The 22182-nt window shown below is 38.5% G+C and overlaps 1 protein-coding gene across 1 annotated transcript in view; it reads right to left on the bottom strand.

The window, feature by feature from the left end:
• LOC137398116 (E3 ubiquitin-protein ligase RNF213-like) overlaps positions 1 to 22182 on the bottom strand; it is an 82788-nt gene that overhangs the window by 56001 nt on the left and 4605 nt on the right. Inside the window, exons 3-8 of the mRNA XM_068084225.1 lie at positions 19502 to 19630; positions 19268 to 19396; positions 18254 to 18382; positions 17820 to 17992; positions 15353 to 15584; positions 14644 to 14814 (exon numbers count right to left, since the gene is read on the bottom strand). Coding sequence (XP_067940326.1) covers positions 14644 to 14814; positions 15353 to 15584; positions 17820 to 17992; positions 18254 to 18382; positions 19268 to 19396; positions 19502 to 19630 — 963 coding nt within the window. The remainder of the gene's footprint in view (positions 1 to 14643; positions 14815 to 15352; positions 15585 to 17819; positions 17993 to 18253; positions 18383 to 19267; positions 19397 to 19501; positions 19631 to 22182) is intronic.

Below are 22182 nucleotides of genomic sequence, written 5' to 3'. Positions count from 1 at the left end.
AGGGCATGTTCTCTGTATGAGCCATAATATGCTACCTTTAAGGGCATGTTCTCTGTATGAGCCACAATATGCTACCTTTAAGGGCATGTTCTTTGTATGAACCATAATATGCTACCTTTAAGGGCATGTTCTCTGTATGAGCCATAATATGCTATCTATAAGGGCATGTTCTCTATATGAGCCACAATATGCTACCTTTAAGGGCATGTTCTCTGCATGAGGCATAATATGCTACCTGTAAGGGCATGACTCTGTATGAGCCACAATGTGCTACCTTTAAGGGCATGTTCTCTGTATGAGCCACAATATGCCACCTTTAAGGGCATGTTCTCTGTATGAGCCACAATATGCTACCTTTAAGGGCATGTTCTCTGTATGAGCCACAATATGCTACCTTTAAGGGCATGTTCTCTCTATGAGCCACAATATGCTACCTTTAAGGGCATGTTCTCTCTATGAGCCATAATATGCTGCCTTTAAGGGCATGTTCTCTGTATGAGCCATAATGTGCTACCTTTAAGAGCATGTTCTCTGTATGAGCCACAATATGCTACCTTTAAGGGCATGTTCTCTGTATGAGCCACAATATGCTACCTTTAAGGGCATGTTCTCTGTATGAGCCACAATATGCTACCTGTAAGGGCATGACTTTGTATGAGCCACAATATGCTACTTTTAAGGGCATGTTCTCTGTATGAGCCATAATATGCTACCTTTAAAGGAATGTTCTCTGTATGAGCCACAATATGCTACCTTTAAGGGCATGTTCTCTGTATGAGCCATAATATGCTACCTTTAAAGGCATGTTCTCTGTATGAGCCATAATATGCTACTTTTAAGGGTATGTTCTCTGTATGAGCCATAATATGCTACCTTTAAAGGAATGTTCTCTGTATGAACCATAATATGCTACCTTTAAAGGAATGTTCTCTGTATGAGCCACAATATGCTACCTTTAAGGGCATGTTCTCTGTATGAGCCACAATATGCTACCTTTAAGGGCATGTTCTCTGTATGAGCCATAATATGCTACTTTTAAGGGTATGTTCTCTGTATGAGCCATAATATGCTACCTTTAAAGGAATGTTCTCTGTATGAACCATAATATGCTACCTTTAAAGGAATGTTCTCTGTATGAGCCACAATGTGCTACCTTTAAGGGCATGTTCTCTGTATGAGCCACAATATGCTACCTTTAAGGGCATGTTCTCTGTATGAGCCACAATATGCTACCTTTAAGGGCATGTTCTCTCTATGAGCCACAATATGCTACCTTTAAGGGCATGTTCTCTGTATGAGCCATAATATGCTACCTTTAAGGGCATGTTCTCTGTATGAGCCATAATGTGCTACCTTTAAGAGCATGTTCTCTGTATGAGCCACAATATGCTACCTTTAAGGGCATGTTCTCTGTATGAGCCACAATATGCTACCTTTAAGGGCATGTTCTCTGTATGAGCCACAATATGCTACCTGTAAGGGCATGACTTTGTATGAGCCACAATATGCTACTTTTAAGGGCATGTTCTCTGTATGAGCCATAATATGCTACCTTTAAAGGAATGTTCTCTGTATGAGCCACAATATGCTACCTTTAAGGGCATGTTCTCTGTATGAGCCATAATATGCTACCTTTAAGGGCATGTTCTCTGTGTGAGCCATAATATGCTACCTTTAAGGGTATGTTCTCTGTATGAGCCATAATATGCTACCTTTAAAGGAATGTTCTCTGTATGAACCATAATATGCTACCTTTAAAGGAATGTTCTCTGTATGAACCACAATACGCTACCTTTAAGGGCATGTTCTCTGTATGAGGCATAATATGCTACCTTTAAGGGCATGTTCTCTGTATGAGCCATAATATGCTACCTTTAAGGGCATGTTCTCTGTATGAGCCATAATATGCTACCTTTAAGGGCATGTTCTCTGTATGAGCCACAATATGCTACCTTTAAGGGCATGTTCTTTGTATGAACCATAATATGCTACCTTTAAGGGCATGTTCTCTGTATGAGCCATAATATGCTATCTATAAGGGCATGTTCTCTATATGAGCCACAATATGCTACCTTTAAGGGCATGTTCTCTGCATGAGGCATAATATGCTACCTGTAAGGGCATGACTCTGTATGAGCCACAATGTGCTACCTTTAAGGGCATGTTCTCTGTATGAGCCACAATATGCTACCTTTAAGGGCATGTTCTCTCTATGAGCCACAATATGCTACCTTTAAGGGCATGTTCTCTCTATGAGCCATAATATGCTGCCTTTAAGGGCATGTTCTCTGTATGAGCCATAATGTGCTACCTTTAAGAGCATGTTCTCTGTATGAGCCACAATATGCTACCTTTAAGGGCATGTTCTCTGTATGAGCCACAATATGCTACCTTTAAGGGCATGTTCTCTGTATGAGCCACAATATGCTACCTGTAAGGGCATGACTTTGTATGAGCCACAATATGCTACTTTTAAGGGCATGTTCTCTGTATGAGCCATAATATGCTACCTTTAAAGGAATGTTCTCTGTATGAGCCACAATATGCTACCTTTAAGGGCATGTTCTCTGTATGAGCCATAATATGCTACCTTTAAGGGCATGTTCTCTGTATGAGCCATAATATGCTACTTTTAAGGGTATGTTCTCTGTATGAGCCATAATATGCTACCTTTAAAGGAATGTTCTCTGTATGAACCATAATATGCTACCTTTAAAGGAATGTTCTCTGTATGAGCCACAATATGCTACCTTTAAGGGCATGTTCTCTGTATGAGCCACAATATGCTACCTTTAAGGGCATGTTCTCTGTATGAGCCATAATATGCTACTTTTAAGGGTATGTTCTCTGTATGAGCCATAATATGCTACCTTTAAAGGAATGTTCTCTGTATGAACCATAATATGCTACCTTTAAAGGAATGTTCTCTGTATGAGCCACAATGTGCTACCTTTAAGGGCATGTTCTCTGTATGAGCCACAATATGCTACCTTTAAGGGCATGTTCTCTGTATGAGCCACAATATGCTACCTTTAAGGGCATGTTCTCTCTATGAGCCACAATATGCTACCTTTAAGGGCATGTTCTCTGTATGAGCCATAATATGCTACCTTTAAGGGCATGTTCTCTGTATGAGCCATAATGTGCTACCTTTAAGAGCATGTTCTCTGTATGAGCCACAATATGCTACCTTTAAGGGCATGTTCTCTGTATGAGCCACAATATGCTACCTTTAAGGGCATGTTCTCTGTATGAGCCACAATATGCTACCTGTAAGGGCATGACTTTGTATGAGCCACAATATGCTACTTTTAAGGGCATGTTCTCTGTATGAGCCATAATATGCTACCTTTAAAGGAATGTTCTCTGTATGAGCCACAATATGCTACCTTTAAGGGCATGTTCTCTGTATGAGCCATAATATGCTACCTTTAAGGGCATGTTCTCTGTGTGAGCCATAATATGCTACCTTTAAGGGTATGGTCTCTGTATGAGCCATAATATGCTACCTTTAAAGGAATGTTCTCTGTATGAACCATAATATGCTACCTTTAAAGGAATGTTCTCTGTATGAACCACAATACGCTACCTTTAAGGGCATGTTCTCTGTATGAGGCATAATATGCTACCTTTAAGGGAATGTTCTCTGTATGAGCCATAATATGCTACCTTTAAAGGAATGTTCTCTGTATGAACCATAATATGCTACCTTTAAAGGAATGTTCTCTGTATGGGCCACAATATGCTACCTTTAAGGGCATGACTCTGTATGAGCCACAATGTGCTACCTTTAAGGGCATGTTCTCTGTATGAGCCATAATATGCTACCTTTAAGGGCATTTTCTCTGTATGAGCCACAATATGCTACCTTTAAGGGCATGTTCTTTGTATGAGGCATAATATGCTACCTGTAAGGGCATATTCTCTGTATGAGCCACAATATGCTACCTTTAAGGGCATGTTCTCTGTATGAGCCACAATATGCTACCTTTAAGGGCATGTTCTCTGTATGAGCCACAATATGCTACCTTTAAGGGCATGTTCTTTGTATGAGCCAAAATATGCTACCTTTAAAGGAATGTTCTCTGTATGAGCCACAATATGCTACCTTTAAGGGCATGTTCTCTGTATGAGCCACAATATGCAACCTTTAAGGGAATGTTCTCTGTATGAGCCATAATATGCTACCTTTAAGGGCATGTTCTTTGTATGAGCCACAATATGCTACCTTTAAGGGCATGTTCTTTGTATGAGGCATAATATGCTACCTGTAAGGGCATATTCTCTGTATGAGCCACAATATGCTACCTTTAAGGGCATGTTCTCTGTATGAGCCACAATATGCTACCTTTAAGGGCATGTTCTCTGTATGAGCCACAATATGCTACCTTTAAGGGCATGTTCTCTGTATGAGCCACAATATGCTACCTTTAAGGGCATGTTCTCTGTATGAGCCACAATATGCTACCTTTAAGGGCATGTTCTCTGTATGAGCCACAATATGCTACCTTTAAAGGCATGTTCTCTGTATGAGCCACAATATGCTACCTTTAAGGGCATGTTCTCTGTATGAGCCACAATATGCTACCTTTAAGGGCATGTTCTCTGTATGAGCCACAATATGCTACCTTTAAGGGCATGTTCTCTGTATGAGCCACAATATGCTACCTTTAAGGGCATGTTCTCTGTATGAGCCATAATATGCTACTTTTAAGGGTATGTTCTCTGTATGAGCCATAATATGCTACCTTTAAAGGAATGTTCTCTGTATGAACCATAATATGCTACCTTTAAAGGAATGTTCTCTGTATGAGCCACAATGTGCTACCTTTAAGGGCATGTTCTCTGTATGAGCCACAATATGCTACCTTTAAGGGCATGTTCTCTGTATGAGCCACAATATGCTACCTTTAAGGGCATGTTCTCTCTATGAGCCACAATATGCTACCTTTAAGGGCATGTTCTCTGTATGAGCCATAATATGCTACCTTTAAGGGCATGTTCTCTGTATGAGCCATAATGTGCTACCTTTAAGAGCATGATCTCTGTATGAGCCACAATATGCTACCTTTAAGGACATGTTCTCTGTATGAGCCACAATATGCTACCTTTAAGGGCATGTTCTCTGTATGAGCCACAATATGCTACCTGTAAGGGCATGACTTTGTATGAGCCACAATATGCTACTTTTAAGGGCATGTTCTCTGTATGAGCCATAATATGCTACCTTTAAAGGAATGTTCTCTGTATGAGCCACAATATGCTACCTTTAAGGGCATGTTCTCTGTATGAGCCATAATATGCTACCTTTAAGGGCATGTTCTCTGTGTGAGCCATAATATGCTACCTTTAAGGGTATGTTCTCTGTATGAGCCATAATATGCTACCTTTAAAGGAATGTTCTCTGTATGAACCATAATATGCTACCTTTAAAGGAATGTTCTCTGTATGAACCACAATACGCTACCTTTAAGGGCATGTTCTCTGTATGAGGCATAATATGCTACCTTTAAGGGAATGTTCTCTGTATGAGCCATAATATGCTACCTTTAAAGGAATGTTCTCTGTATGAGCCACAATATGCTACCTTTAAGGGCATGACTCTGTATGAGCCACAATGTGCTACCTTTAAGGGCATGTTCTCTGTATGAGCCACAATATGCTACCTTTAAGGGCATGTTCTTTGTATGAGGCATAATATGCTACCTGTAAGGGCATATTCTCTGTATGAGCCACAATATGCTACCTTTAAGGGCATGTTCTCTGTATGAGCCACAATATGCTACCTTTAAGGGCATGTTCTCTGTATGAGCCACAATATGCTACCTTTAAGGGCATGTTCTCTGTATGAGCCATAATATGCTACCTTTAAAGGAATGTTTTCTGTATGAGCCACAATATGCTACCTTTAAGGGCATGTTCTCTGTATGAGCCACAATATGCTACCTTTAAGGGAATGTTCTCTGTATGAGCCATAATATGCTACCTTTAAGGGCATGTTCTTTGTATGAGCCACAATATGCTACCTTTAAGGGCATGTTCTTTGTATGAGGCATAATATGCTACCTGTAAGGGCATATTCTCTGTATGAGCCACAATATGCTACCTTTAAGGTCATGTTCTCTGTATGAGCCACAATATGCTACCTTTAAGGGCATGTTCTCTGTATGAGCCACAATATGCTACCTTTAAGGGCATGTTCTCTGTATGAGCCACAATATGCTACCTTTAAGGGCATGTTCTCTGTATGAGCCACAATATGCTACCTTTAAGGGCATGTTATCTGTATGAGCCACAATATGCTACCTTTAAAGGCATGTTCTCTGTATGAGCCACAATATGCTACCTTTAAGGGCATGTTCTCTGTATGAGCCACAATATGCTACCTTTAAGGGCATGTTCTCTGTATGAGCCACAATATGCTACCTTTAAGGGCATGTTCTCTGTATGAGCCACAATATGCTACCTTTAAGGGCATGTTCTCTGTATGAGCCACAATATGCTACCTTTAAGGGCATGTTCTCTGTATGAGCCATAATATGCTACCTTTAAAGGAATGTTCTCTGTATGAGCAGCAATATGCTACCTTTAAGGGCATGTTCTCTGTATGAGCCACAATATGCTACCTTTAAGGGAATGTTCTCTGTATGAGCCATAATATGCTACCTTTAAGGGCATGTTCTCTGTATGAGCCACAATATGCTACCTTTAAGGGCATGTTCTCTGTATGAGCCATAATGTGCTACCTTTAACGGCATGTTCTCTGTATGATCCATAATACGCTACCTTTAAGGGCATGTTCTCTGTATGAGCCACAATATGCTACCTTTAAGGGCATGTTATCTGTATGAACGATAATATGCTACCTTTAAGGGCATGACTTTGTATGAGCCACAATATGCTACTTTTAAGGGCATGTTCTCTGTATGAGCCATAATATGCTACCTTTAAGGGCATGTTCTCTGTATGAGCCATAATATGCTACCTTTAAGGGCATGTTCTCTGTATGAGCCATAATGTGCTACTTTTAAGGGCATGTTCTCTGTATGAGCCATAATATGCTACCTGTAAGGGCATGACTCTGTATGAGCCACAATGTGCTACCTTCAAGGGCATGACTCTGTATGAGCCACAATGTGCTACCTTTAAGGGCATGTTCTCTGTATGAGCCATAATATGCTACCTTTAAGGGCATGTTCTCTGTATGAGCCACAATATGCTACCTTTAAGGGCAAGTTCTCTGTATGAGCCATAATATGCTACCTTTAAGGGCATATTCTCTATATGAGCCACAATATGCTACCTTTAAGGGCATGTTCTCTGTATGAGGCATAATATGCTACCTGTAAGGGCATGACTCTGTATGAGCCACAATGTGCTACCTTTAAGGGCATGTTCTCTGTATGAGCCACAATATGCTACCTTTAAGGGCATGTTCTCTGTATGAGCCACAATATGCTACCTTTAAGGGCATGTTCTCTCTATGAGCCACAATATGCTACCTTTAAGGGCATGTTCTCTGTATGAGCCACAATATGCTACCTTTAAGGGCATGTTCTCTGTATGAGCCACAATATGCTACCTGTAAGGGCATGACTTTGTATGAGCCACAATATGCTACCTTTAAAGGCATGTTCTCTGTATGAGCCACAATATGCTACCTTTAAGGGCATGTTCTCTGTATGAGCCACAATATGCTACCTTTAAGGGCATGTTCTCTCTATGAGCCACAATATGCTACCTTTAAAGGCATGTTCTCTCTATGAGCCATAATATGCTGCCTTTAAGGGCATGTTCTCTGTATGAGCCATAATGTGCTACCTTTAAGAGCATGTTCTCTGTATGAGCCACAATATGCTACCTTTAAGGGCATGTTCTCTGTATGAGGCATAATATGCTACCTGTAAGGGCATGACTCTGTATGAGCCACAATGTGCTACCTTTAAGGGCATGTTCTCTGTATGAGCCACAATATGCTACCTTTAAGGGCATGTTCTCTGTATGAGCCACAATATGCTACCTTTAAGGGCATGTTCTCTCTATGAGCCACAATATGCTACCTTTAAAGGCATGTTCTCTCTATGAGCCATAATATGCTGCCTTTAAGGGCATGTTCTCTGTATGAGCCACAATATGCTACCTTTAAGGGCATGTTCTCTGTATGAGCCACAATATGCTACCTGTAAGGGCATGACTTTGTATGAGCCACAATATGCTACTTTTAAGGGCATGTTCTCTGTATGAGCCATAATATGCTACCTTTAAAGGAATGTTCTCTGTATGAGCCACAATATGCTACCTTTAAAGGCATGTTCTCTGTATGAGCCATAATGTGCTACCTTTAAGAGCATGTTCTCTGTATGAGCCACAATATGCTACCTTTAAGGGCATGTTCTCTGTATGAGGCATAATATGCTACCTGTAAGGGCATGACTCTGTATGAGCCACAATGTGCTACCTTTAAGGGCATGTTCTCTGTATGAGCCACAATATGCTACCTTTAAGGGCATGTTCTCTGTATGAGCCACAATATGCTACCTTTAAGGGCATGTTCTCTCTATGAGCCACAATATGCTACCTTTAAAGGCATGTTCTCTCTATGAGCCATAATATGCTGCCTTTAAGGGCATGTTCTCTGTATGAGCCATAATGTGCTACCTTTAAGAGCATGTTCTCTGTATGAGCCACAATATGCTACCTTTAAGGGCATGTTCTCTGTATGAGCCACAATATGCTACCTTTAAGGGCATGTTCTCTGTATGAGCCACAATATGCTACCTGTAAGGGCATGACTTTGTATGAGCCACAATATGCTACTTTTAAGGGCATGTTCTCTGTATGAGCCATAATATGCTACCTTTAAAGGAATGTTCTCTGTATGAGCCACAATATGCTACCTTTAAAGGCATGTTCTCTGTATGAGCCATAATATGCTACCTTTAAGGGCATGTTCTCTGTATGAGCCATAATATGCTACTTTTAAGGGTATGTTCTCTGTATGAGCCATAATATGCTACCTTTAAAGGAATGTTCTCTGTATGAACCATAATATGCTACCTTTAAAGGAATGTTCTCTGTATGAGCCACAATATGCTACCTTTAAGGGCATGTTCTCTGTATGAGGCATAATATGCTACCTGTAAGGGTATGACTCTGTATGAGCCACAATGTGCTACCTTTAAGGGCAAGTTCTCTGTAAGAGCCATAATATGCTACCTTTAAGGGCATGTTCTCTGTATGAGCCCACAATATGCTACCTTTAAGGGCATGTTCTCTGTATGAGCCACAATATGCTACCTTTAAGGGCATGTTCTCTGTATGAGCCATAATATGCTACCTTTAAAGGAATGTTCTCTGTATGAGCCACAATATGCTACCTTTAAGGGCATGTTCTCTGTATGAGCCACAATATGCTACCTTTAAGGGAATGTTCTCTGTATGAGCCATAATATGCTACCTTTAAGGGCATGTTCTCTGTATGAGCCACAATATGCTACCTTTAAGGGCATGTTCTCTGTATGAGCCATAATGTGCTACCTTTAACGGCATGTTCTCTGTATGATCCATAATACGCTACCTTTAAGGGCATGTTCTCTGTATGAGCCACAATATGCTACCTTTAAGGGCATGTTATCTGTATGAACGATAATATGCTACCTTTAAGGGCATGACTTTGTATGAGCCACAATATGCTACTTTTAAGGGCATGTTCTCTGTATGAGCCATAATATGCTACCTTTAAGGGCATGTTCTCTGTATGAGCCATAATATGCTACCTTTAAGGGCATGTTCTCTGTATGAGCCATAATGTGCTACTTTTAAGGGCATGTTCTCTGTATGAGCCATAATATGCTACCTGTAAGGGCATGACTCTGTATGAGCCACAATGTGCTACCTTCAAGGGCATGACTCTGTATGAGCCACAATGTGCTACCTTTAAGGGCATGTTCTCTGTATGAGCCATAATATGCTACCTTTAAGGGCATGTTCTCTGTATGAGCCACAATATGCTACCTTTAAGGGCATGTTCTCTGTATGAGCCATAATATGCTACCTTTAAGGGCATATTCTCTATATGAGCCACAATATGCTACCTTTAAGGGCATGTTCTCTGTATGAGGCATAATATGCTACCTGTAAGGGCATGACTCTGTATGAGCCACAATGTGCTACCTTTAAGGGCATGTTCTCTGTATGAGCCACAATATGCTACCTTTAAGGGCATGTTCTCTGTATGAGCCACAATATGCTACCTTTAAGGGCATGTTCTCTCTATGAGCCACAATATGCTACCTTTAAGGGCATGTTCTCTGTATGAGCCACAATATGCTACCTTTAAGGGCATGTTCTCTGTATGAGCCACAATATGCTACCTGTAAGGGCATGACTTTGTATGAGCCACAATATGCTACCTTTAAGGGCATGTTCTCTGTATGAGCCACAATATGCTACCTTTAAGGGCATGTTCTCTGTATGAGCCACAATATGCTACCTTTAAGGGCATGTTCTCTCTATGAGCCACAATATGCTACCTTTAAAGGCATGTTCTCTCTATGAGCCATAATATGCTGCCTTTAAGGGCATGTTCTCTGTATGAGCCATAATGTGCTACCTTTAAGAGCATGTTCTCTGTATGAGCCACAATATGCTACCTTTAAGGGCATGTTCTCTGTATGAGGCATAATATGCTACCTGTAAGGGCATGACTCTGTATGAGCCACAATGTGCTACCTTTAAGGGCATGTTCTCTGTATGAGCCACAATATGCTACCTTTAAGGGCATGTTCTCTGTATGAGCCACAATATGCTACCTTTAAGGGCATGTTCTCTCTATGAGCCACAATATGCTACCTTTAAAGGCATGTTCTCTCTATGAGCCATAATATGCTGCCTTTAAGGGCATGTTCTCTGTATGAGCCACAATATGCTACCTTTAAGGGCATGTTCTCTGTATGAGCCACAATATGCTACCTGTAAGGGCATGACTTTGTATGAGCCACAATATGCTACTTTTAAGGGCATGTTCTCTGTATGAGCCATAATATGCTACCTTTAAAGGAATGTTCTCTGTATGAGCCACAATATGCTACCTTTAAAGGCATGTTCTCTGTATGAGCCATAATGTGCTACCTTTAAGAGCATGTTCTCTGTATGAGCCACAATATGCTACCTTTAAGGGCATGTTCTCTGTATGAGGCATAATATGCTACCTGTAAGGGCATGACTCTGTATGAGCCACAATGTGCTACCTTTAAGGGCATGTTCTCTGTATGAGCCACAATATGCTACCTTTAAGGGCATGTTCTCTGTATGAGCCACAATATGCTACCTTTAAGGGCATGTTCTCTCTATGAGCCACAATATGCTACCTTTAAAGGCATGTTCTCTCTATGAGCCATAATATGCTGCCTTTAAGGGCATGTTCTCTGTATGAGCCATAATGTGCTACCTTTAAGAGCATGTTCTCTGTATGAGCCACAATATGCTACCTTTAAGGGCATGTTCTATGTATGAGCCACAATATGCTACCTTTAAGGGCATGTTCTCTGTATGAGCCACAATATGCTACCTGTAAGGGCATGACTTTGTATGAGCCACAATATGCTACTTTTAAGGGCATGTTCTCTGTATGAGCCATAATATGCTACCTTTAAAGGAATGTTCTCTGTATGAGCCACAATATGCTACCTTTAAAGGCATGTTCTCTGTATGAGCCATAATATGCTACCTTTAAGGGCATGTTCTCTGTATGAGCCATAATATGCTACTTTTAAGGGTATGTTCTCTGTATGAGCCATAATATGCTACCTTTAAAGGAATGTTCTCTGTATGAACCATAATATGCTACCTTTAAAGGAATGTTCTCTGTATGAGCCACAATATGCTACCTTTAAGGGCATGTTCTCTGTATGAGGCATAATATGCTACCTGTAAGGGTATGACTCTGTATGAGCCACAATGTGCTACCTTTAAGGGCAAGTTCTCTGTAAGAGCCATAATATGCTACCTTTAAGGGCATGTTCTCTGTATGAGCCACAATATGCTACCTTTAAGGGCATGTTCTCTGTATGAGGCATAATATGCTACCTGTAAGGGCATGACTCTGTATGAGCCACAATGTGCTACCTTTAAGGGCATGTTCTCTGTATGAGCCACAATATGCTACCCTTCAGGGCATGTTCTCTGTATGAGCCACAATACGCTACCTTTAAGGGCATGTTCTCTCTATGAGCCACAATATGCTACCTTTAAGGGCATGTTCTCTGTATGAGCCATAATATGCTACCTTTAAGGGCATGTTCTCTGTATGAGCCATAATGTGCTACCTTTAAGAGCATGTTCTCTGTATGAGCCACAATATGCTACCTTTAAGGGCATGTTCTCTGTATGAGCCACAATATGCTACCTTTAAGGGCATGTTCTCTGTATGAGCCACAATATGCTACCTGTAAGGGCATGACTTTGTATGAGCCACAATATGCTACTTTTAAGGGCATGTTCTCTGTATGAGCCACAATATGCTACCTTTAAGGGCATGTTCTTTGTATGAACCATAATATGCTACCTGTAAGGGCATATTCTCTGTATGAGCCACAATATGCTACCTTTAAGGGCATGTTCTCTGTATGAGCCACAATATGCTACCTTTAAGGGCATGTTCTCTGTATGAGCCATAATATGCTACCTTTAAAGGAATGTTCTCTGTATGAGCCACAATATGCTACCTTTAAGGGCATGTTCTCTGTATGAGCCACAATATGCTACCTTTAAGGGAATGTTCTCTGTATGAGCCATAATATGCTACCTTTAAGGGCATGTTCTCTGTATGAGCCACAATATGCTACCTTTAAGGGCATGTTCTTTGTATGAACCATAATATGCTACCTGTAAGGGCATATTCTCTGTATGAGCCACAATATGCTACCTTTAAGGGCATGTTCTCTGTATGAGCCACAATATGCTACCTTTAAGGGCATGTTCTCTGTATGAGCCACAATATGCTACCTTTAAGGGCATGTTCTCTGTATGAGCCACAATATGCTACCTTTAAGGGCATGTTCTCTGTATGAGCCACAATATGCTACCTTTAAGGGAATGTTCTCTGTATGAGCCATAATATGCTACCTTTAAGGGCATGTTCTCTGTATGAGCCACAATATGCTACCTTTAAGGGCATGTTCTTTGTATGAACCATAATATGCTACCTGTAAGGGCATATTCTCTGTATGAGCCACAATATGCTACCTTTAAGGGCATGTTCTCTGTATGAGCCACAATATGCTACCTTTAAGGGCATGTTCTCTGTATGAGCCACAATATGCTACCTTTAAGGGCATGTTCTCTGTATGAGCCACAATATGCTACCTTTAAGGGCATGTTCTCTGTATGAGCCACAATATGCTACCTTTAAGGGCATGTTCTCTGTATGAGCCACAATATGCTACCTTTAAAGGCATGTTCTCTGTATGAGCCACAATATGCTACCTTTAAGGGCATGTTCTCTGTATGAGCCACAATATGCTACCTTTAAGGGCATGTTCTCTGTATGAGCCACAATATGCTACCCTTAAGGGCATGTTCTCTGTATGAGCCATAATATGCTACCTTTAAAGGAATGTTCTCTGTATGAGCCACAATATGCTACCTTTAAGGGCATGTTCTCTGTATGAGCCACAATATGCTACCTTTAAGGGAATGTTCTCTGTATGAGCCATAATATGCTACCTTTAAAGGAATGTTCTCTGTATGAACCATAATATGCTACCTTTTAAGGAATGTTCTCTGTATGAGCCACAATATGCTACCTTTAAGGGCATGTTCTCTGTATGAGCCACAATATGCTACCTTTAAGGGCATGTTCTCTGTATGAGCCACAATATGCTACCTTTAAAGGCATGTTCTCTGTATGAGCCACAATATGCTACCTTTAAGGGCATGTTCTCTGTATGAGCCACAATATGCTACCTTTAAGGGCATGTTCTCTGTATGAGCCACAATATGCTACCCTTAAGGGCATGTTCTCTGTATGAGCCATAATATGCTACCTTTAAAGGAATGTTCTCTGTATGAGCCACAATATGCTACCTTTAAGGGCATGTTCTCTGTATGAGCCACAATATGCTACCTTTAAGGGAATGTTCTCTGTATGAGCCATAATATGCTACCTTTAAAGGAATGTTCTCTGTATGAACCATAATATGCTACCTTTTAAGGAATGTTCTCTGTATGAGCCACAATATGCTACCTTTAAGGGCATGTTCTCTGTATGAGCCATAATATGCTACCTTTAAAGGAATGTTCTCTGTATGAGCCACAATATGCTACCTTTAAGGGCATGTTCTCTGTATGAGCCACAATATGCTACCTTTAAGGGAATGTTCTCTGTACGAGCCATAATATGCTACCTTTAAAGAAATGTTCTCTGTATGAACCATAATATGCTACCTTTAAAGGAATGTTCTCTGTATGAGCCACAATATGCTACCTTTAAGGGCATGTTCTCTGTATGAGGCATAATATGCTACCTGTAAGGGCATGACTCTGTATGAGCCACAATGTGCTACCTTTAAGGGCATGTTCTCTGTATGAGCCATAATATGCAACCTTTAAGGGCAGGACTTTGTATGAGCAACAATATGCTACCTTTAAGGGCATGTTCTCTGAGTCTTCAGCCAATCCAACTTCATCAAGAACGACGACCGATACAAACTTATCCAAATCTTGATCATCCTGAAAGGACGCACACTCTTTGAATACGTTGACGATTCCTGATGTAGTGGCATAGCGACTGCATTGGAAGGATACAACGTAAGTCTGCAATGACAGCCATAATCAAGTACATGTATATTCCTGTAAGAAATTGACAATCATTTCATGAATTTCACAAGTTGTTTTAGACAATTATAGTCAACATCCCACTTACCAATGATTCATTTTACATTGTACACTACAAACTGTATTTTATCCATAAAATACTATAAATAAAACTGATAATATTTTTGATGAAGCAAACGAAAGTTTTGAAAACAAAAGCTAGTTGATATAAATGTGACAAACTATACTCAATATAATTTCCTTATTTACTTCTTAACTGTATTGTCAATATACAACTTAATATTTCATCTAATTCAAAATATGGAAAAATATCAAATAAAAATTAAAATCGAATAAACTCGCATTTGCAAAAGTATTTAAACTTCAATGACGGTTTAATCAAAATACTCTGATTTAAACTTGTTATGCATCTCAGAAAACAATTATATGGTACTTCTTCTGCCAAATGTTTTAAAATGTGAAACAGATTAATTGAACTAATTGAACTAAATTTAAAAACTTGACTAATTGAACTTGCATTCTTAAGAGTTTTGAAAAATTTCCTTCTAGAAGCATCTCCTTTCATGGCATCCACAACCATTGACTTAGAGAGTGACTTTGAACTGCCAGGCTTTCCAATAACAAAGAGAGGAATCCTTGTCTCTATGCAGACTATCATCATGAAGACATTTTCTTTGAGTGCTTTGTTCTTGGCTATGTTCTTGTGTTGCTCTGGGTCTACAACTTTATTGGTGAACAGGTCCTGGCACCTGTCAACAGTTGTAAAAAATGCTAGCAAGCTATATAATTTGCTTTATAATGTTTCTCCATAAATTTCACTGGTTGGTGGACTGCAAACCCTAGCTGACACATTTGATAGGTTTTACCTCACACCAGCTCTTTTCATTGTTTTTTTAAGTTTTGTAAACGCCCTTTTATCAACACATCCTATATGGCTTGTTGCATATGGGCAGAGAATGAGTGCAGCTCTCATGGTATAAATTTTTGTTTCATGGACACATACAATTTAACAGGTAAAATAGATGAGGAGATGAAATATGTTTCTAAAGAAAAAAAACGATCATCATTTTAATATACCCTAGGACACTTATATTTCGCTAGTATTTAGTTTTGTGAGTAGCATACAGAGTAAAATTTCGCTGCAACTTAATTTCGAGTTTTATTATATTAATGTTATTATATTAATATTAATTAGTATTAACGCACTTTGATGAGTGCGAAAATATAGTGATGTGAAAATAAATGCCGTGGAACAAACATTAGATTCCTCAGGTCCAGTTCACTGGTACGAAATATTTTTCAATTTGGGACTACCGTACTTTTCGGACTATAAACCGCACCTCTATATAAGCTGCATCGGCTTTATTTTCCAAAAAACGATAATAAAACAATACATAAGCCGCACCTTAGTATAGGCCACAAAACTAAGGACTGCTTTTTAATGTGGCAGCAACTTTGCCATTTAAAGCGGAACAGTGCAGAACAGCAAAGTTTTGTATTATCCGACGCTTTTTAACTTAGTGCCTAATGGGACAGTACCGTGAGGCATTGTTCCGTATTTTCATTCATCGCTAGAAGCGCACTAATTGGAGATTCCCGTTAGTGCGCCCTAGCGGTGAAAGAAAAAAGCCACAGATCAGCAGCACCCTTATATAAGCCGCATGACTCAAATCATCAGAAAAAAACTAGCGGATAATAGTCCGAAAAAGACGGTAGTTTGTATTTGTGAACCGCAGGTAGAAATGTGTAAGCGACATCAATAAAACAATTTGATCGCTTGCTGCCATTTGTCTTCTGGACTATCAATGACGTCAAAGTCCCTCCCGCAGTGACTGATGTGGTACCAATATTAGAATTCAAGCATTTATAGCATGCATTGCCGCGGTGGCCATGACTCCGGGTTGTTATTGCTTTTGGTTGGTAATAAAATTCATCACCACAATAATTATTATTCAATTTTATGACTTTTGCTACCAGACTGTCATCCTCATCAGTTACATATTCAATGACTAAACTAATATCATCATCTTCCTCATTTGTCTAGGCTTTTCCAAAAAAATTTATTATCTTAATTTGTTTTGCCATGCTGCTCAGTCGGTGTATTAGCTATAATGAGTTTAGCAAAAATTGCCCAATGGGCCAACCACACACGAAAATTGCCTGCATTTCTAATATGACGATTTTATTGTGAATATTAATGAACAAAGCCATTTAATTTCGCGTTTTCGCTCGTTCGTTATGATAGTTTAGTTTCGCTCATGAAATTTTCGCGAGATGATGTTGCCGCGAAAATGTGAAAGTTAGATGCCGCGAATACATAAGTGTCCCAGGGTATCTATATTAGTATAGTATATATGTATAATTTATAAGGTTCACACAAATACTATTAATTACATATGTATTTGAGTATAACATAAATGATTTCTTTTAATGAAATACCTGAGATTGACTTTTATAAAAAAAATTTATAGGTGAATATAGATGATATATTAGTATATATTACTTTGCAAAGAATAAATGTAGACATATTTATTATTTTTAAGATCCTTGATTGCAAGATAATTCACCAATAGATCAGAGTCTAACCACCAGTGGCCAAAAAAGTCTGCACAGTTTTTTTGGAATCTATGCAACTTAAAAATTGGGCAGACATACATGCACGCTAGCCCACTCATATGTAGGCTATACAGTTACCATTTTATATCTTGAGATTAACTGATGCCTATTTTTAATGCTAGATATAATTAAAGGTGAATAATATTATATAAATTGGTACATAGAGTGATGTTGTTTATATTTGAATATTTGCAGAATTAAGCATCTAAAATGGGAAAAAAATATGCGAACTAGAACAATTTTAAATCATTTAAAACATAGTTAACTACCCAAAAACGATTTTAGGTTTTGTTTCACCACAATTTTCTAAAGAAAATTACACAAATACTGAATATCCTACAAGACTAGACAACTTTAACAAATCTTACATATTAACTTGCTGAAACAAATATTCAACCCCTTCTGTGACACTTTTTCCTCCCATCAGTTGGCAGATACTTGCACTGATAGCTTTTGCATAAGATTTTCTAGTAGCAGATTCTAGGCGTGCGAGGTAGCAGACACCAATCGCCAAAAGAATACTCCTCACTGAATCACTGGGCTGAAAGTACAAAAGAAAAGTTCTCAGTGAATCAATGGGCTGAAAGTACAAAAGAATACTCCTTACTGAATCAATGGGCTGAAAGTACAAAATAATACTTCTCACTGAATCACTGGACTGAAAGTACAAAAGAATACTCCTCACTGAATCACTGGACTGAAAGTACAAAAGAATACTCATCAATGAATCACTGGACTGAAAGTACAAAATAATATTCCTCACTGAATCACTGGGCTGAAAGTACAAAAGAATACTCCTCACCGAATCACTGGACTGAAAGTACAAAATAATACTCCTCACTGAATCACTGGGCTGAAAGTACAAAAGAAAAGTTCTCGCTGAATCAATGGGCTGAAAGTACAAAAGAATACTCCTCAATGAATCACTCGGCTAAAAGTACAAAATAATACTCCTCACCGAATCACTGGACTGAAAGTACAAAAGAATACTCCTCAATGAATCACTGAGCTGAAAGTACAAAAGAATACTCCTCAATGAATCACTGGACTGAAAGTACAAAAGAATACTCCTCACTGAATCACTGGACTGAAAGTACAAAAGAATACCCTTCACTGAATCACTGGACTGAAAGTACAAAAGAATACTCCTCACTGAATCACTGGACTGAAAGTACAAAAGAATACTCCTAACTGAATCAATGGGCTGAAAGTACAAAAGAAAATTTCTCAATGAATCAATGAACTGAAAGTACAAAATAATACTCCTCACTGAATCACTGAGCTGAAAGTACAAAATAATACTCTTCACTGAATCACTGGACTGAAAGTACAAAAGAATACTCCTCACTGAATCACTGGACTGAAAGTACAAAAGAATACTCCTCACTGAATCACTGGACTGAAAGTACAAAAGAATACTCCTCACTGAATCACTGGGCTGAAAGTACAAAAGAAAATTTCTCACTGAATCAATGGGCTGAAAGTACAAAAGAATACTCCTCAATGAATCACTCGGCTGAAAGTACAAAAGAATACTCCTCAATGAATCACTGGACTGAAAGTACAAAAGAATACTCCTCACTGAATCACTGGACTGAAAGTACAAAAGAATACCCTTCACTGAATCACTGGGCTGAAAGTACAAAAGAATACTCCTCACTGAATCACTGGACTGAAAGTACAAAAGAATACTCCTAACTGAATCAATGGGCTGAAGGTACAAAAGAAAATTTCTCAATGAATCAATGAACTGAAAGTACAAAATAATACTCCTCACTGAATCACTGAGCTGAAAGTACAAAATAATACTCCTCACTGAATCACTGGACTGAAAGTACAAAAGAATACTCCTCACTGAATCACTGGACTGAAAGTACAAAAGAATACTCCTCACTGAATCACTGGACTGAAAGTACAAAAGAATACTCCTCACTGAATCACTGGACTGAAAGTACAAAAGAATACTCCTCACTGAATCAATGGGCTGGAAGTACAAAATAATACTCCTCACTGAATCACTGGGCTGAAAGTACAAAATAATACTTCTCACTGAATCACTAGGCTGAAAGTACAAAAGAATATTCCTCACTGAATCACTGAGCTGAAAGTACAAAGGAACACTCCTCAATGAATCACCGGACTGAAAGTACAAAGGAATACTCTTCACTGAATCACTGAGCTGAAAGTACAAAAGAATACTCCTCACTGAATCACTGGGCTGAAAGTACAAAAGAAAATTTCTCACTGAATCAATGGGCTGAAAGTACAAAAGAATACTCCTCAATGAATCACTCGGCTGAAAGTACAAAAGAATACTCCTCAATGAATCACTGGACTGAAAGTACAAAAGAATACTCCTCACTGAATCACTGGACTGAAAGTACAAAAGAATACCCTTCACTGAATCACTGGGCTGAAAGTACAAAAGAATACTCCTCACTGAATCACTGGACTGAAAGTACAAAAGAATACTCCTAACTGAATCAATGGGCTGAAGGTACAAAAGAAAATTTCTCAATGAATCAATGAACTGAAAGTACAAAATAATACTCCTCACTGAATCACTGAGCTGAAAGTACAAAATAATACTCCTCACTGAATCACTGGACTGAAAGTACAAAAGAATACTCCTCACTGAACCACTGTGCAGACAGTTTGAAAGAAGCAAATATCGTACTAGCAATCAATTAGTCAGAAGGTTAAAGATTTAGTCAACTTCAGTAGGAGTAAATATATATCCACACTTTGAGTTATGAAAATTTCTCTAAAACAATATGCCATTTTGTGTATTTATTGTACAGTCATACAACAAAAAGAGAAATTAACTAGCAGTAGTACAGAAGGTGCAGAATAATAAAACTCTTTCACTTTAACCCCTTCTGTATGGAAACCAAGTATAATGCAATAAGGAACTTGCCCTAACATACCAAATCTGCTTTCAGTCAAATAGTTCAACTTTTCAATAGACCTTTTAGTAATCATTTTATTGATTTGTAAATTGGTATTTTGTAACAGCTAACCATCGGTTTGAGTGAATACAACAAGATTCGTATTATTATTCTGAAGTGAACCTTTATTCTTAGCATGCATGTATAAGCTCTACACATAGCTAATGAGTTCGCTTTCTTTACTTGAGAAGTATCTCTACAAAATAGCTATGCACAAGTTTTTCTTTACTAACATCACTAAGTTCACAAGTGCAAAAGAGCTTTCAGACCAAAAAACACTGTGGAAGGTATTGAACAGCCAGAAGAAGCTGGTACGAGTCAAAACAATAGCAACAATCCGAACCAACCTGGCCAAGTAAACAAAGCTAAAGCTTATTTGCTTTAAAGTTTCATTTAGAAATATTGTTACATATTCTAATATATCGTATTTTTATCATATCGTTAAATATGTTAATAAAATAAAAGTATGCCTTCAAATTTAGAATACTGAAAAGTAAAATTTGATAGCTCAAACAAATTACAACAAAGGCTATAAGATTTTCATATGTTAATTGCATACAATAAATATCAACTTGTGCAGAAATTTTTCAGCTTTTCAATGCATATTTATTTAGGAACTTACACCAAATTGAAGGTGAGTTATAACAAATTTTTTGCATCCATGTCCAAAGTTAAAATTGAGCTACAAGTTGGCTCAGTACGCTAAGCGATTACGGTAGCAAAAGCGTTAGCATATTTTGTTGGAAAAACAACTTTAAAACCAGGTTTTCACAAAAGCCCAAAAAATTTTTAAGAAAACTACATTTTTCACTTGCTCTTACTTTCATTAATCTATCTAGAAAAACTCTAATGATTTCTGTATACTTCGACACTGCGTGATTCGCTGTTAAAATTATGATCTGAGAATAATTTACATAAAGTCAAAATCCAGATCATGAGGCTAGTATAATCTTCAAACTGTTAAAGGTTTACTTGCAAAAAAATTCACATAGCAGTTATTTGATATCAAAAGATGCACCATGTCTTACTCTGTTGCGTTGTAGGTCCCAGATATGTGGGAATATGATTACAAGCTCTTAAAAGCTTAGAAACGGGCAGTTAATCGCGGCCATCATGAAAACGCCGCAGTGTGGAATGTCTTTATCTTGATGAAAATCTTAAACATTTTGGCTATTGTTTTGATCCGATGATGTCACATAAATTGAAAAGCCAATAAAAGTGCTAAAATGAATAAAAGGAATATAAAACATTCCGTAGCACTCAAAAACGAAAAGCTGCTGTAGATTGGAATCTGTTTATTTATCTGCCGTAGTCATTACAGTTTGATTATTGTCTTGTCATATGATGTTCTCACATGAATTGAAAAGCCAATAAAAAGCTCAATATAAAACTTATCGTAGCACTAGTTTATGACAAACTCTTCAGGTTTCACCGAAAAGCCCGTATCGAATATAGATGCTCGCTACTTTACAGTTTTGTTTCGGCTTGGGCTAATCGTCTCGCCGTAATCTGATCATGTGACCCATTCTTTCTGCCAAGCAGGGCAAATAATTTCTGCAGTATTTCTCGACTATCACAAGTGACTAACAGGTTCGTCATGTTTATCAGAGGATGATATGCATGCCTTTGAGCTAAGGTTAAAAAATTAAACAAATTTTCAGGCTAGGCTTTGAGATATCAGTGCTCAAAGTGATAGCATTACAATGATCATCAAATAGACGTGTAAGGACAATAGACATGGTTATATTGAATGTGTGAAGTATATTTGTGTAAATGCTTCGAC

This window comes from Watersipora subatra, chromosome 6 (assembly GCF_963576615.1).
Source record: "Watersipora subatra chromosome 6, tzWatSuba1.1, whole genome shotgun sequence".
Classification (NCBI taxonomy): domain Eukaryota; kingdom Metazoa; phylum Bryozoa; class Gymnolaemata; order Cheilostomatida; family Watersiporidae; genus Watersipora; species Watersipora subatra.
The sequence above is the reverse complement of the archived record's forward strand: the minus strand, read 5'-3'. Positions and strand labels throughout refer to the sequence as shown.